The sequence below is a fragment of the Oncorhynchus mykiss genome, chromosome 18 (assembly GCF_013265735.2).
Source record: "Oncorhynchus mykiss isolate Arlee chromosome 18, USDA_OmykA_1.1, whole genome shotgun sequence".
In the NCBI taxonomy this organism is placed as follows: Eukaryota; Metazoa; Chordata; class Actinopteri; order Salmoniformes; family Salmonidae; genus Oncorhynchus; species Oncorhynchus mykiss.
Genome location: NC_048582.1, coordinates 69,783,229 through 69,800,043, shown reverse-complemented (window position 1 = coordinate 69,800,043; position 16,815 = coordinate 69,783,229). Strand labels below are relative to the sequence as shown.

The following is a 16,815-nucleotide window of genomic DNA, read 5'->3' as shown; positions in this document are numbered from 1 at the left end:
GCATCAGCTACTCTTCCTGAGGTTTATTATGGATCCCCATTAGCCAAGGCATCAGCTACTCTTACTGAGGTTTGTTATGGATCCCCATTAGCCAAGGCATCAGCTACTCTTCCTGGGGTTTATTATGGATCCCCATTAGCCAAGGCATCAGCTACTCTTCCTGAGGTTTATTAGGGATCCCCATTAGCCAAGGCATCAGCTACTCTTCCTGAGGTTTATTATGGATCCCCATTAGCCAAGGCATCAGCTACTCTTCCTGAGGTTTATTATGGATCCCCATTAGCCAAGGCAGCAGCTACTCTTCCTGGGGTTTATTATGGATCCCCATTAGCCAAGGCATCAGCTACTCTTCCTGAGGTTTATTATGGATCCCCATTAGCCAAGGCATCAGCTACTCTTCCTGGGGTTTATTATGGATCCCCATTAGCCAAGGCATCAGCTACTCTTCCTGAGGTTTATTATGGATCCCCATTAGCCAAGGCATCAGCTACTCTTCCTGAGGTTTATTATGGATCCCCATTAGCCAAGGCATCAGCTACTCTTCCTGGGGTTTATTATGGATCCCCATTAGCCAAGGCATCAGCTACTCTTCCTGGGGTTTATTATGGATCCCCATTAGCCAAGGCATCAGCTACTCTTCCTGGGGTTTATTATGGATCCCCATTAGTTCCTGTCAAGGCAGCAGCAACTCTTCCTGAGGTTTATTATGGATCCCCATTAGCCAAGGCATCAGCTACTCTTCCTGAGGTTTATTATGGATCCCCATTAGCCAAGGCATCAGCTACTCTTCCTGAGGTTTATTATGGATCCCCATTAGCCAAGGCATCAGCTACTCTTCCTGGGGTTTATTATGGATCCCCATTAGTTCCTGTCAAGGCAGCAGCTACTCTTCCTGAGGTTTATTAGGGATCCCCATTAGCCAAGGTATCAGCTACTCTTCCTGAGGTTTATTATGGATCCCCATTAGCCAAGGCATCAGCTACTCTTCCTGGGGTTTATTATGGATCCCCATTAGCCAAGGCATCAGCTACTCTTCCTGGGGTTTATTATGGATCCCCATTAGCCAAGGCATCAGCTACTCTTACTGAGGTTTGTTATGGATCCCCATTAGCCAAGGCATCAGCTACTCTTCCTGGGGTTTATTATGGATCCCCATTAGCCAAGGCATCAGCTACCCTTCCTGGGGTTTATTATGGATCCAAATTAGCCAAGGCATCAGCTACTCTTCCTGAGGTTTATTAGGGATCCCCATTAGCCAAGGCATCAGCTACTCTTCCTGAGGTTTATTATGGATCCCCATTAGCCAAGGCATCAGCTACTCTTCCTGAGGTTTATTATGGATCCCCATTAGCCAAGGCATCAGCTACTCTTCCTGAGGTTTATTATGGATCCCCATTAGCCAAGGCATCAGCTACTCTTCCTGGGGTTTATTATGGATCCCCATTAGCCAAGGCATCAGCTACTCTTCCTGAGGTTTATTATGGATCCCCATTAGCCAAGGCATCAGCTACTCTTCCTGGGGTTTATTATGGATCCCCATTAGCCAAGGCATCAGCTACTCTTCCTGAGGTTTATTATGGATCCCCATTAGCCAAGGCATCAGCTACTCTTCCTGAGGTTTATTATGGATCCCCATTAGCCAAGGCATCAGCTACTCTTCCTGGGGTTTATTATGGATCCCCATTAGCCAAGGCATCAGCTACTCTTCCTGGGGTTTATTATGGATCCCCATTAGCCAAGGCATCAGCTACTCTTCCTGGGGTTTATTATGGATCCCCATTAGTTCCTGTCAAGGCAGCAGCAACTCTTCCTGAGGTTTATTATGGATCCCCATTAGCCAAGGCATCAGCTACTCTTCCTGAGGTGTATTATGGATCCCCATTAGCCAAGGCATCAGCTACTCTTCCTGAGGTTTATTATGGATCCCCATTAGCCAAGGCATCAGCTACTCTTCCTGGGGTTTATTATGGATCCCCATTAGCCAAGGCATCAGCTACTCTTCCTGAGGTTTATTATGGATCCCCATTAGCCAAGGCATCAGCTACTCTTCCTGGGGTTTATTATGGATCCCCATTAGTTCCTGTCAAGGCAGCAGCTACTCTTCCTGAGGTTTATTAGGGATCCCCATTAGCCAAGGTATCAGCTACTCTTCCTGAGGTTTATTATGGATCCCCATTAGCCAAGGCATCAGCTACTCTTCCTGAGGTTTATTATGGATCCCCATTAGCCAAGGCATCAGCTACTCTTCCTGGGGTTTATTATGGATCCCCATTAGTTCCTGTCAAGGCAGCAGCTACTCTTCCTGAGGTTTATTAGGGATGCCCATTAGCCAAGGTATCAGCTACTCTTCCTGAGGTTTATTATGGATCCCCATTAGCCAAGGCATCAGCTACTCTTCCTGGGGTTTATTATGGATCCCCATTAGCCAAGGCATCAGCTACTCTTCCTGGGGTTTATTATGGATCCCCATTAGCCAAGGCATCAGCTACTCTTACTGAGGTTTGTTATGGATCCCCATTAGCCAAGGCATCAGCTACTCTTCCTGGGGTTTATTATGGATCCCCATTAGCCAAGGCATCAGCTACTCTTCCTGGGGTTTATTATGGATCCAAATTAGCCAAGGCATCAGCTACTCTTCCTGAGGTTTATTATGGATCCCCATTAGCCAAGGCATCAGCTACTCTTCCTGAGGTTTATTATGGATCCCCATTAGCCAAGGCATCAGCTACTCTTCCTGAGGTTTATTATGGATCCCCATTAGCCAAGGCATCAGCTACTCTTCCTGAGGTTTATTATGGATCCCCATTAGCCAAGGCATCAGCTACTCTTCCTGGGGTTTATTATGGATCCCCATTAGTTCCTGTCAAGGCAGCAGCTACTCTTCCTGAGGTTTATTAGGGATCCCCATTAGCCAAGGTATCAGCTACTCTTCCTGAGGTTTATTATGGATCCCCATTAGCCAAGGCATCAGCTACTCTTCCTGAGGTTTATTATGGATCCCCATTAGCCAAGGCATCAGCTACTCTTCCTGGGGTTTATTATGGATCCCCATTAGTTCCTGTCAAGGCAGCAGCTACTCTTCCTGAGGTTTATTAGGGATGCCCATTAGCCAAGGTATCAGCTACTCTTCCTGAGGTTTATTATGGATCCCCATTAGCCAAGGCATCAGCTACTCTTCCTGGGGTTTATTATGGATCCCCATTAGCCAAGGCATCAGCTACTCTTCCTGGGGTTTATTATGGATCCCCATTAGCCAAGGCATCAGCTACTCTTACTGAGGTTTGTTATGGATCCCCATTAGCCAAGGCATCAGCTACTCTTCCTGGGGTTTATTATGGATCCCCATTAGCCAAGGCATCAGCTACTCTTCCTGGGGTTTATTATGGATCCAAATTAGCCAAGGCATCAGCTACTCTTCCTGAGGTTTATTATGGATCCCCATTAGCCAAGGCATCAGCTACTCTTCCTGAGGTTTATTATGGATCCCCATTAGCCAAGGCATCAGCTACTCTTCCTGAGGTTTATTATGGATCCCCATTAGCCAAGGCATCAGCTACTCTTCCTGAGGTTTATTATGGATCCCCATTAGCCAAGGCATCAGCTACTCTTCCTGGGGTTTATTATGGATCCCCATTAGTTCCTCTCAAGGCAGCAGCTACTCTTCCTGAGGTTTATTAGGGATCCCCATTAGCCAAGGTATCAGCTACTCTTCCTGAGGTTTATTATGGATCCCCATTAGCCAAGGCATCAGCTACTCTTCCTGAGGTTTATTATGGATCCCCATTAGCCAAGGCATCAGCTACTCTTCCTGAGGTTTATTATGGATCCCCATTAGCCAAGGCATCAGCTACTCTTCCTGAGGTTTATTATGGATCCCCATTAGCCAAGGCATCAGCTACTCTTCCTGAGGTTTATTATGGATCCCCATTAGCCAAGGCATCAGCTACTCTTCCTGAGGTTTATTATGGATCCCCATTAGCCAAGGCATCAGCTACTCTTCCTGGGGTTTATTATGGATCCCCATTAGTTCCTGTCAAGGCAGCAGCTACTCTTCCTGAGGTTTATTAGGGATCCCCATTAGCCAAGGCATCAGCTACTCTTCCTGAGGTTTATTATGGATCCCCATTAGCCAAGGCATCAGCTACTCTTCCTGGGGTTTATTATGGATCCCCATTAGTTCCTGTCAAGGCAGCAGCTACTCTTCCTGAGGTTTATTAGGGATCCCCATTAGCCAAGGTATCAGCTACTCTTCCTGAGGTTTATTATGGATCCCCATTAGCCAAGGCATCAGCTACTCTTCCTGAGGTTTATTATGGATCCCCATTAGCCAAGGCATCAGCTACTCTTCCTGAGGTTTATTATGGATCCCCATTAGCCAAGGCATCAGCTACTCTTCCTGAGGTTTATTATGGATCCCCATTAGCCAAGGCATCAGCTACTCTTCCTGAGGTTTATTATGGATCCCCATTAGCCAAGGCATCAGCTACTCTTCCTGAGGTTTATTATGGATCCCCATTAGCCAAGGCATCAGCTACTCTTCCTGGGGTTTATTATGGATCCCCATTAGTTCCTGTCAAGGCAGCAGCTACTCTTCCTGAGGTTTATTAGGGATCCCCATTAGCCAAGGCATCAGCTACTCTTCCTGAGGTTTATTATGGATCCCCATTAGCCAAGGCATCAGCTACTCTTCCTGGGGTTTTTTATGGATCCCCATTAGTTCCTGTCAAGGCAGCAGCTACTCTTCCTGAGGTTTATTAGGGATCCCCATTAGCCAAGGTATCAGCTACTCTTCCTGAGGTTTATTATGGATCCCCATTAGCCAAGGCATCAGCTACTCTTCCTGAGGTTTATTATGGATTCCCATTAGCCAAGGCATCAGCTACTCTTCCTGGGGTTTATTATGGATCCCCATTAGTTCCTGTCAAGGCAGCAGCTACTCTTCCTGAGGTTTATTAGGGATCCCCATTAGCCAAGGTATCAGCTACTCTTCCTGAGGTTTATTATGGATCCCCATTAGCCAAGGCATCAGCTACTCTTCCTGGGGTTTATTATGGATCCCCATTAGCCAAGGCATCAGCTACTCTTCCTGGGGTTTATTATGGATCCCCATTAGCCAAGGCATCAGCTACTCTTACTGAGGTTTGTTATGGATCCCCATTAGCCAAGGCATCAGCTACTCTTCCTGGGGTTTATTATGGATCCCCATTAGCCAAGGCATCAGCTACTCTTCCTGGGGTTTATTATGGATCCAAATTAGCCAAGGCATCAGCTACTCTTCCTGAGGTTTATTATGGATCCCCATTAGCCAAGGCATCAGCTACTCTTCCTGAGGTTTATTATGGATCCCCATTAGCCAAGGCATCAGCTACTCTTCCTGAGGTTTATTATGGATCCCCATTAGCCAAGGCATCAGCTACTCTTCCTGAGGTTTATTATGGATCCCCATTAGCCAAGGCATCAGCTACTCTTCCTGGGGTTTATTATGGATCCCCATTAGTTCCTCTCAAGGCAGCAGCTACTCTTCCTGAGGTTTATTAGGGATCCCCATTAGCCAAGGTATCAGCTACTCTTCCTGAGGTTTATTATGGATCCCCATTAGCCAAGGCATCAGCTACTCTTCCTGAGGTTTATTATGGATCCCCATTAGCCAAGGCATCAGCTACTCTTCCTGAGGTTTATTATGGATCCCCATTAGCCAAGGCATCAGCTACTCTTCCTGAGGTTTATTATGGATCCCCATTAGCCAAGGCATCAGCTACTCTTCCTGAGGTTTATTATGGATCCCCATTAGCCAAGGCATCAGCTACTCTTCCTGGGGTTTATTATGGATCCCCATTAGTTCCTGTCAAGGCAGCAGCTACTCTTCCTGAGGTTTATTAGGGATCCCCATTAGCCAAGGCATCAGCTACTCTTCCTGAGGTTTATTATGGATCCCCATTAGCCAAGGCATCAGCTACTCTTCCTGAGGTTTATTATGGATCCCCATTAGCCAAGGCATCAGCTACTCTTCCTGGGGTTTATTTTGGATCCCCATTAGCCAAGTTATCAGCTACTCTTCCTGATGTTTATTATGGATCCCCATTAGCCAAGGCATCAGCTACTCTTCCTGAGGTTTATTATGGATCACCATTAGCCAAGGCATCAGCTACTCTTCCTGAGGTTTATTATGGATCCCCATTAGCCAAGGCATCAGCTACTCTTCCTGAGGTTTATTATGGATCCCCATTAGCCAAGGCATCAGCTACTCTTCCTGGGGTTTATTAGGGATCCCCATTAGCCAAGGCATCAGCTACTCTTCCTGAGGTTTATTATGGATCCCCATTAGCCAAGGCATCAGCTACTCTTCCTGGGGTTTATTAGGGATCCCCATTAGCCAAGGCATCAGCTACTCTTCCTGGGGTTTATTATGGATCCCCATTAGCCAAGGCATCAGCTACTCTTCCTGAGGTTTATTATGGATCCCCATTAGCCAAGGCATCAGCTACTCTTCCTGGGGTTTATTAGGGATCCCCATTAGCCAAGGCATCAGCTACTCTTCCTGGGGTTTATTAGGGATCCCCATTAGCCAAGGCATCAGCTACTCTTCCTGGGGTTTATTATGGATCCCCATTAGCCAAGGCAGCAGCTACTCTTCCTGTGGGTTATTATGGATCCCCACTAGCCAAGGCATCAGCTACTCTTCCTGGGGTTTATTATGGATCCCCATTAGCCAAGGCATCAGCTACTCTTCCTGGGGTTTATTATGGATCCCCATTAGCCAAGGCATCAGCTACTCTTCCTGGGGTTTATTATGGATCCCCATTAGCCAAGGCATCAGCTACTCTTCCTGGGGTTTATTATGGATCCCCATTAGCCAAGGCATCAGCTACTCTTACTGAGGTTTGTTATGGATCCCCATTAGCCAAGGCATCAGCTACTCTTCCTGGGGTTTATTATGGATCCCCATTAGCCAAGGCATCAGCTACTCTTCCTGGGGTTTATTATGGATCCAAATTAGCCAAGGCATCAGCTACTCTTCCTGAGGTTTATTATGGATCCCCATTAGCCAAGGCATCAGCTACTCTTCCTGAGGTTTATTATGGATCCCCATTAGCCAAGGCATCAGCTACTCTTCCTGAGGTTTATTATGGATCCCCATTAGCCAAGGCATCAGCTACTCTTCCTGAGGTTTATTATGGATCCCCATTAGCCAAGGCATCAGCTACTCTTCCTGGGGTTTATTATGGATCCCCATTAGTTCCTCTCAAGGCAGCAGCTACTCTTCCTGAGGTTTATTAGGGATCCCCATTAGCCAAGGTATCAGCTACTCTTCCTGAGGTTTATTATGGATCCCCATTAGCCAAGGCATCAGCTACTCTTCCTGAGGTTTATTATGGATCCCCATTAGCCAAGGCATCAGCTACTCTTCCTGAGGTTTATTATGGATCCCCATTAGCCAAGGCATCAGCTACTCTTCCTGAGGTTTATTATGGATCCCCATTAGCCAAGGCATCAGCTACTCTTCCTGAGGTTTATTATGGATCCCCATTAGCCAAGGCATCAGCTACTCTTCCTGAGGTTTATTATGGATCCCCATTAGCCAAGGCATCAGCTACTCTTCCTGGGGTTTATTATGGATCCCCATTAGTTCCTGTCAAGGCAGCAGCTACTCTTCCTGAGGTTTATTAGGGATCCCCATTAGCCAAGGCATCAGCTACTCTTCCTGAGGTTTATTATGGATCCCCATTAGCCAAGGCATCAGCTACTCTTCCTGGGGTTTATTATGGATCCCCATTAGTTCCTGTCAAGGCAGCAGCTACTCTTCCTGAGGTTTATTAGGGATCCCCATTAGCCAAGGTATCAGCTACTCTTCCTGAGGTTTATTATGGATCCCCATTAGCCAAGGCATCAGCTACTCTTCCTGAGGTTTATTATGGATCCCCATTAGCCAAGGCATCAGCTACTCTTCCTGAGGTTTATTATGGATCCCCATTAGCCAAGGCATCAGCTGCTCTTCCTGAGGTTTATTATGGATCCCCATTAGCCAAGGCATCAGCTACTCTTCCTGAGGTTTATTATGGATCCCCATTAGCCAAGGCATCAGCTACTCTTCCTGAGGTTTATTATGGATCCCCATTAGCCAAGGCATCAGCTACTCTTCCTGGGGTTTATTATGGATCCCCATTAGTTCCTGTCAAGGCAGCAGCTACTCTTCCTGAGGTTTATTAGGGATCCCCATTAGCCAAGGCATCAGCTACTCTTCCTGAGGTTTATTATGGATCCCCATTAGCCAAGGCATCAGCTACTCTTCCTGGGGTTTTTTATGGATTCCCATTAGTTCCTGTCAAGGCAGCAGCTACTCTTCCTGAGGTTTATTAGGGATCCCCATTAGCCAAGGTATCAGCTACTCTTCCTGAGGTTTATTATGGATCCCCATTAGCCAAGGCATCAGCTACTCTTCCTGAGGTTTATTATGGATTCCCATTAGCCAAGGCATCAGCTACTCTTCCTGGGGTTTATTATGGATCCCCATTAGTTCCTGTCAAGGCAGCAGCTACTCTTCCTGAGGTTTATTAGGGATCCCCATTAGCCAAGGTATCAGCTACTCTTCCTGAGGTTTATTATGGATCCCCATTAGCCAAGGCATCAGCTACTCTTCCTGGGGTTTATTATGGATCCCCATTAGCCAAGGCATCAGCTACTCTTCCTGGGGTTTATTATGGATCCCCATTAGCCAAGGCATCAGCTACTCTTACTGAGGTTTGTTATGGATCCCCATTAGCCAAGGCATCAGCTACTCTTCCTGGGGTTTATTATGGATCCCCATTAGCCAAGGCATCAGCTACTCTTCCTGGGGTTTATTATGGATCCAAATTAGCCAAGGCATCAGCTACTCTTCCTGAGGTTTATTATGGATCCCCATTAGCCAAGGCATCAGCTACTCTTCCTGAGGTTTATTATGGATCCCCATTAGCCAAGGCATCAGCTACTCTTCCTGAGGTTTATTATGGATCCCCATTAGCCAAGGCATCAGCTACTCTTCCTGAGGTTTATTATGGATCCCCATTAGCCAAGGCATCAGCTACTCTTCCTGGGGTTTATTATGGATCCCCATTAGTTCCTCTCAAGGCAGCAGCTACTCTTCCTGAGGTTTATTAGGGATCCCCATTAGCCAAGGTATCAGCTACTCTTCCTGAGGTTTATTATGGATCCCCATTAGCCAAGGCATCAGCTACTCTTCCTGAGGTTTATTATGGATCCCCATTAGCCAAGGCATCAGCTACTCTTCCTGAGGTTTATTATGGATCCCCATTAGCCAAGGCATCAGCTACTCTTCCTGAGGTTTATTATGGATCCCCATTAGCCAAGGCATCAGCTACTCTTCCTGAGGTTTATTATGGATCCCCATTAGCCAAGGCATCAGCTACTCTTCCTGGGGTTTATTATGGATCCCCATTAGTTCCTGTCAAGGCAGCAGCTACTCTTCCTGAGGTTTATTAGGGATCCCCATTAGCCAAGGCATCAGCTACTCTTCCTGAGGTTTATTATGGATCCCCATTAGCCAAGGCATCAGCTACTCTTCCTGAGGTTTATTATGGATCCCCATTAGCCAAGGCATCAGCTACTCTTCCTGGGGTTTATTTTGGATCCCCATTAGCCAAGTTATCAGCTACTCTTCCTGATGTTTATTATGGATTCCCATTAGCCAAGGCATCAGCTACTCTTCCTGAGGTTTATTATGGATCACCATTAGCCAAGGCATCAGCTACTCTTCCTGAGGTTTATTATGGATCCCCATTAGCCAAGGCATCAGCTACTCTTCCTGAGGTTTATTATGGATCCCCATTAGCCAAGGCATCAGCTACTCTTCCTGGGGTTTATTAGGGATCCCCATTAGCCAAGGCATCAGCTACTCTTCCTGAGGTTTATTATGGATCCCCATTAGCCAAGGCATCAGCTACTCTTCCTGGGGTTTATTAGGGATCCCCATTAGCCAAGGCATCAGCTACTCTTCCTGGGGTTTATTATGGATCCCCATTAGCCAAGGCATCAGCTACTCTTCCTGAGGTTTATTATGGATCCCCATTAGCCAAGGCATCAGCTACTCTTCCTGGGGTTTATTAGGGATCCCCATTAGCCAAGGCATCAGCTACTCTTCCTGGGGTTTATTAGGGATCCCCATTAGCCAAGGCATCAGCTACTCTTCCTGGGGTTTATTATGGATCCCCATTAGCCAAGGCAGCAGCTACTCTTCCTGTGGGTTATTATGGATCCCCACTAGCCAAGGCATCAGCTACTCTTCCTGGGGTTTATTATGGATCCCCATTAGCCAAGGCATCAGCTACTCTTCCTGGGGTTTATTATGGATCCCCATTAGCCAAGGCATCAGCTACTCTTCCTGGGGTTTATTATGGATCCCCATTAGCCAAGGCAGCAGCTACTCTTCCTGGGGGTTATTATGGATCCCCACTAGCCAAGGCATCAGCTACTCTTCCTGGGGTTTATTATGGATCCCCATTAGCCAAGGCATCAGCTACTCTTCCTGGGGTTTATTAGGGATCCCCATTAGCAAAGGCATCAGCTACTCTTCCTGGGGTTTATTATGGATTCCCATTAGTCAAGGCATCAGCTCCATACAGGGAGGAGGTGGGGCCCTCAGAGTGTGTTGTCAGCAAAGTGTGTTGTCTCACTCAAAGTCAACAAAACAAAGGAACTGATCGTGGACTTCAGGGAACAGCAGAGGGAGCAGCCCCCTATCCACTTCGACGGGAGAGTAGTGGAGAGGGTGAAAAGTAAAAGTTAAGTGTTGTCTGGCATTTTCTTTTTTTGAGAGCAGAGGCTTCTTCCTTCCTGACCTCCTATGTAGGCCAGGTTTGGGTCTTCTTCCTTCCTGACCTCCTATGTAGGCCAGGTTTGGGTGTTCTTCCTTCCTGACCTCCTATGTAGGCCAGGTTTGGGTGTTCTTCCTTCCTGACCTCCTATGTAGGCCAGGTTTTTCCTCTTTCTGGCAGTTGACTCATGAACGTCGACATTGATTGTGGCAAGAGAGGCCTGTAGATCCCTTGATGTAACCCTGGGGTTCTCACAGACTGCTATGAGCATCTTTAGGGCAACTCTTTGGCTGAATTTGGTGGGACGATTGCCAGTGGTCTGGAATTTTCTCCATTTGTAGTTGAGCCATCTTTGTGGAGGGCTGCACCCTCCCAAGGTACTCTCTAATGATTTTCTAATCATTTTCACCTGTTTTGTTGCATCTGATTCTAATTTTAGCTATTTTATATCATAGTACACCCCTACTTTTACTAACTTTTTTTCCGCGTAATTGCTTAACATTTTCAAAGTTTATTTATTTTGTATGATTTGTTAAATTGGGTTACCTTTTTATCAATGAATGTGGTGGGAATTTAGCTCAAATATAGGTGTCCAAATATGTAATAAACAACATGACCACTTTCCAGAGGGTGTACTTACTTTTTCACATGACTGTACATGGCAGTACTGGCCACTTTAATAATGCTTACATACTGCTTACTCATTTCATATATACAGTTGAAGTTGGAAGTTTACATACACTTAGGGTGGAGTCATTAAAACTCATTTTTCAACCACACATTTCTTTTTAATAAACTATAGTTTTGGCAAGTCGGTTAGGACATCTACTTTGTGCATGGCACAAGTAATTTTTCCAGCAATTGTTTACAGACAGATTATTTCACTGTATCACAATTCCAGTGGGTCAGAAGTTTACATACACTAAGTTGACTGAGCCTTTAAACAGCTTAGAAAATTCCCGAAAATTATGTCATGGCTTTAGAAGCTTCTGATAGGCTAATTGACATAATTTGAGTCAATTGGAGGTGTACCTGTGGAAGTATTTCAAGGCCTACCTTCAAACTCAGTGCCTCTTAGCTTGACATCATGGGGAGATCTATAGAAATCAGCCAAGACCTCGACAAGTCTGTTTCATCCTTGGGAGCAATTTCCAAACGCCTGAAGGTACCACATTCATCTGTACAAACAATAGTACGCAGGTATAAACACCACGGAGCCGTCATACTGCCCAGGAAGGAGATATGTTCTGTCTCCTAGAGATGAACATACTTTGGTGCGAAAAGTGTAAATCAATACCAGAACAACAGCAAAGGACCTTATGAAGATGCTGGAGGAAACAGGTACAAAAGTATCTATATCCACAGTAAAACGAGTCCTATATTGACATAATCTGAAAGGCCGCTCAGCAAGGAAGAAGAGACTGCTCCAAAACTTCCATAAAAAAGCCAGACTACGGTTTGCAACTGCACATGGGGACAAAGATTGTACTTTTTGGCAAAATGTCTTCTGGTCTGATGAAACAAATATAGAACTGTTTGTCCATAATGACCATCGTTATGTTTGGAGGAAAAAGGGGGAGGCTTACAAGCCGAAGAACACCATCCCAACCGTGAAGCACGGGGGTGGCAGCATCATGTTGTGGGGGTGCTTTGCTGCAGGAGGGACTAGTGCACTTCACAAAATAGATGGCATCATGAGGTAGGAAATTTATGTGGATATATTGAAGCAACATCTCAAGACATCAGTCAGGAAGTTAAAGCTTGGTCGCAAATGGGTCATCCAATTGGACAATGTCCCCAAGCATACTTTCAAAGTTGTGGCAAAATGGCTTAAGGACAACAAAGTCAAGGTATGGTAGTGGCCATCACAAAGCCCTGACCTCAGTCCCATAGAAAATGTGTGGGCAGAACTGAAAAAGCGTGTGCGAGCAAGGAGGTCCTACAAATCTGACTCAGTTACTCCACCTCTGTCAGGAGGGGCCAAAATGGGCCAAAATTCACCCAAATTATTGTGGGAAGCTTGTGGAAGGCTACCCGAAACGTTTGACCCAAGTTAAACAATTGAAAGGCAATGCTACCAAATACTAATTGAGTGTATGTAAACTTCTGACTCTCTCTCCGGGAATGTGATGAAAGAAATAGAAGCTGAAAGAATTCATTCTCTCTACTATTATTCTGACATTTCACATTCTTAAAATAAAGTGGTGATCCTAACTGACCTAAAACAGGGAATGTTTACTAGGATTAAATGTCAGGAATTGTGAGAAACTGACTTCAAGTGTATTTGGCTGAGGTGTATGTAAACTTCCCACTTCATCTGTAGATACTGTATTCCATTCTACTGTATTTTAGTCAATGCCATGCCGACATTGCACAATCTAATAAATATATATATCTTAATTCCATTCTTTTACTTTTAGATTTGTGTGTACAATTGTGAATCTTTTTTTAGATACTACTGCGCTGTTAGGTACTACTGCACTGTTGGAGCTAGGAAAACCAGCATTTAGTTAGATACTACTACACTGTTGGAGCTAGGAACACAAGCATTTAGTTAGATATTACTGCACTTATACCATTTAATGCAGGGGGGGGGGGGGGGGGGGGGGCAAACAAATGTTTAAACCCGTCTTTCTCCATTGTTAATATAAGACATGTTCTATCCCCACTGCATGTATGTCCAGTGTAATAGGACTTTTATCCAGGGTAATGTCTAGGATTCTGCACATTATTGATAGTGTTCCATTCTTCATACTCATTTATAATTGGCTATCAAAGGCGGAACACATTTGTTTACATTCTGGAAATGTCCATTGTTTACACCCAATTGTCAGTTCAAGAGGCCAGCAGAAGCACCGTTTTTGGGGGGGGATTTCTAAATGGAAGAGTATAGCCAGCCCTCCGTCCTGTTTTGGCAGGTATTCAGGAGCTTGCTGCACCCCCCTGACTACCAGTCTCGCTTAGAAATAGTGCGTGCTAATTCCAAAACATCACTCAATCTGACTGCGTCTACCCTGAGTAAAACGGGGACCTTACAGGTAAGATACTGGTGCCCAAAACCAACTTACTCTCTTCAGGTTCTGAACCTTTGACCTTTGTCTTCTTCTGTGGCCAGACATCTACTGTTGGTGCCCGATAACTGTGGTGTAATTCAACCACTTGTTTTGATTGATGGGAGTGTTAATGGGGTAATCTTGATGCTTCCAACATGGTTTTTGCTCCTCGTAGAAAAGCAGAATGTTCTATGGCCCTTGTTAATATCCCTTACTGTACCTTTATCAGTCAGGTTGTATCTGAGCTGTGTACAGCAACATCATCCTTATCATCACAACCTAACTAACCTCTTCACAGGAACACCTAGAGGTAGCCTGTAATCTGATATCAAACTGCTTTATTTAACAGGAACACCTAGAGGTAGCCTGTAATCTGATATCAAACTACTTTATTTAACAGGAACACCTAGAGGTAGCCTGTAATCTGATATCAAACTGCTTTATTTAACAGGAACACCTAGAGGTAGCCTGTAATCTGATATCAAACTGCTTTATTTAACAGGAAGACTGAGAGAGGTAGCCTGCTTTTTTTCCATCTCCTCTGTCTTTGAGGATGCTGAGCCTGGTCTCAGACGCTAGCCTAGCCCTGGTCTAGGACTCTAGCCTAGCCCTGGTCTCGGACGCTAGCCTAGCCCTGGTCTCGGACGCTAGCCTAGCCCTGGTCTCGGACGCTAGCCTAGCCCTGGTCTTGGACGCTAGCCTAGCCCTGGTCTCGGACGCTAGCCTAGCCCTGGTCTCGGACGCTAGCCTAGCCCTGGTCTCGGACGCTAGCCTAGCCCTGGTCTCGGACGCTAGCCTAGCCCTGGTCTCGGACACTAGCCTAGCCCTGGTCTCAGATACTGGTTGTATGCTTGCCAACTCCAAATATGGCTTGGCAATGAGTAACAAGGAGTTGGCATGATAGCAGAAACAGACTCATACAAAGTTGCATTGTATTGAATAATGTACTTTACAGCACAGACACAGAATACATGGTTTTAGAATGGTAACAAGTTGTAGTGATCATCTTTTTAGTCAGTCTATTTACTGAATGACTGCCTGTTTTCTATAGCAATCACTGACCCCGAGCAGACAGAGGCGAGAGGAGGAGGAGGGAGATGACGAAGATGTGGATGATGAAGAGGAAGATGATGATCTTGAAGAAGTCACAGATGATGAATGAATTGGAAATCTGTTTTGATTAGTATCTTTTCATTTGTGATGGGAGGACGTTTTCTAGAAAATATTGTGTTCTTTATGGCCATGAAATGATGTCCTAAACAAGGGCCATAAGGGGCCCATAGGGCTCTGGTCAAAAGTAAGTGCACTATATAGGGAATAGGGTGCCACTTGTGGACACAGAAATAATATTCACGTAAAGTGTTTTTAACCCAGCAGTTGTACATGGTCGTTATAATTTCCAATTCTGGAGCTGAAATAATTGCTATGTTATTTGTTTAACTATTTCATTGACCAAAGGGATGGTGGGATATCAATGTCTTTGTCATGTGGCAGTATTAATGTCTACTTGTATTTGTACATAGCAAAGTGCCAAATCTGTATTTGTTTTGTGTGGCAATGTTGCCTTTATTGTATAAACTTTCCAGAATAGAAAAACTGTTGTTTTTATGGAATAAACTCTTGCCAGTGGACTCAACAATGGAATTTATGAATTGTTCAGAATCTTCAATGTCTTGTTTTTGCCATGTAGACTTTTTGGCACCATGTGTTGAATGATACACAGGAGGGTTTAGTTGAAACTGCCTCACACTGGTCATAATGATGATGGTGGATTAGAAAGGACCCATCCACTCCCTGGTCATGCAGTGATATTAAATAACCCTCTACATACTGTTCAGTTGTTTTACTGTGTTTAGTAAGCACTAAACTAGCCTGGTCCCAGGTCTGTTTGTGCTGTCTGTTTAGTAAGCACTAAACTAGCCTGGTCCCAGGTCTGTGTGTGCTGTCTGTTTAGTAAGCACTAAACTAGCCTGGTCCCAGGTCTGTGTGTGCTGTCTGTTTAGTAACCACTAAACTAGCCTGGTCCCAGGTCTGTTTGTGCTGTCTGTTTAGTAAGCACTAAACTAGCCTGGTCCCAGGTCTGTTTGTGCTGTCTGTTTAGTAAGCACTAAACTAGCCTGGTCCCAGGTCTGTGTGTGCTGTCTGTTTAGTAAGCACTAAACTAGCCTGGTCCCAGGTCTGTGTGTGCTGTCTGTTTAGTAACCACTAAACTAGCCTGGTCCCAGGTCTGTTTGTGCTGTCTGTTTAGTAAGCACTAAACTAGCCTGGTCCCAGGTCTGTTTTACTGTGTTTAGTAAGCACTAAACTAGCCTGGTCCCAGGTCTGTTTGTGCTGTCTGTTTAGTAAGCACTAAACTAGCCTGGTCCCAGGTCTGTGTGTGCTGTCTGTTTAGTAACCACTAAACTAGCCTGGTCCCAGGTCTGTTTGTGCTGTCTGTTTAGTAAGCACTAAACTAGCCTGGTCCCAGGTCTGTGTGTGCTGTCTGTTTAGTAAGCACTAAACTAGCCTGGTCCCAGGTCTGTGTGTGCTGTCTGTTTAGTAACCACTAAACTAGCCTGGTCCCAGATCTGTTTGTGTTTTCTGGAGTATTCTCCACTCCTAGGGTGTCATGGATACCAGTGTGCTGCAATGAACTACATGACAAAATGAGTAGTGGATATGATCCAATGACATCCTCCGGTGGTGAAGGACAACCCAGGGGTGGGGGGGTGAGTCAGAAGCAGGGATAAGGGGCCCTCACTGACCCCTCGGACAGCGAGGTCTGTCTATTTGTATTTTTTAGGGATCCCCATTAGCTGTTGCCAAGCGACTCTTGCTGGGGTCAAAACACACCAAAGCAACCATATTACATATGAAACAAGAGATGAACTGTGTTTTAACTGAATGACCTAAAGATAAAACAGTACATCATATAACATCTCTACACCACCACACATCCACAACATGTTCAA

The 16,815-nt window shown here is 45.3% G+C and overlaps 1 protein-coding gene across 4 annotated transcripts in view; it reads left to right on the top strand.

The window, feature by feature from the left end:
- Positions 1–15,508, top strand: part of cibar1 (CBY1 interacting BAR domain containing 1) — a 42,306-nt gene extending 26,798 nt beyond the window's left edge. For 2 of the 4 annotated variants that reach the window (XM_021572803.2, XM_021572802.2), the window contains exons 8-9: positions 13,730–13,849; positions 14,916–15,508. In XM_021572803.2, coding sequence (XP_021428478.1) covers positions 13,730–13,849; positions 14,916–15,026 — 231 coding nt within the window. In that variant the 3' untranslated portion in view covers positions 15,027–15,508. The remainder of the gene's footprint in view (positions 1–13,729; positions 13,850–14,915) is intronic. The other 2 variants (XM_021572805.2, XM_021572804.2) reach the window with 1 other exon arrangement.
- Positions 15,509–16,815: the final 1,307 nt, after the last annotated feature.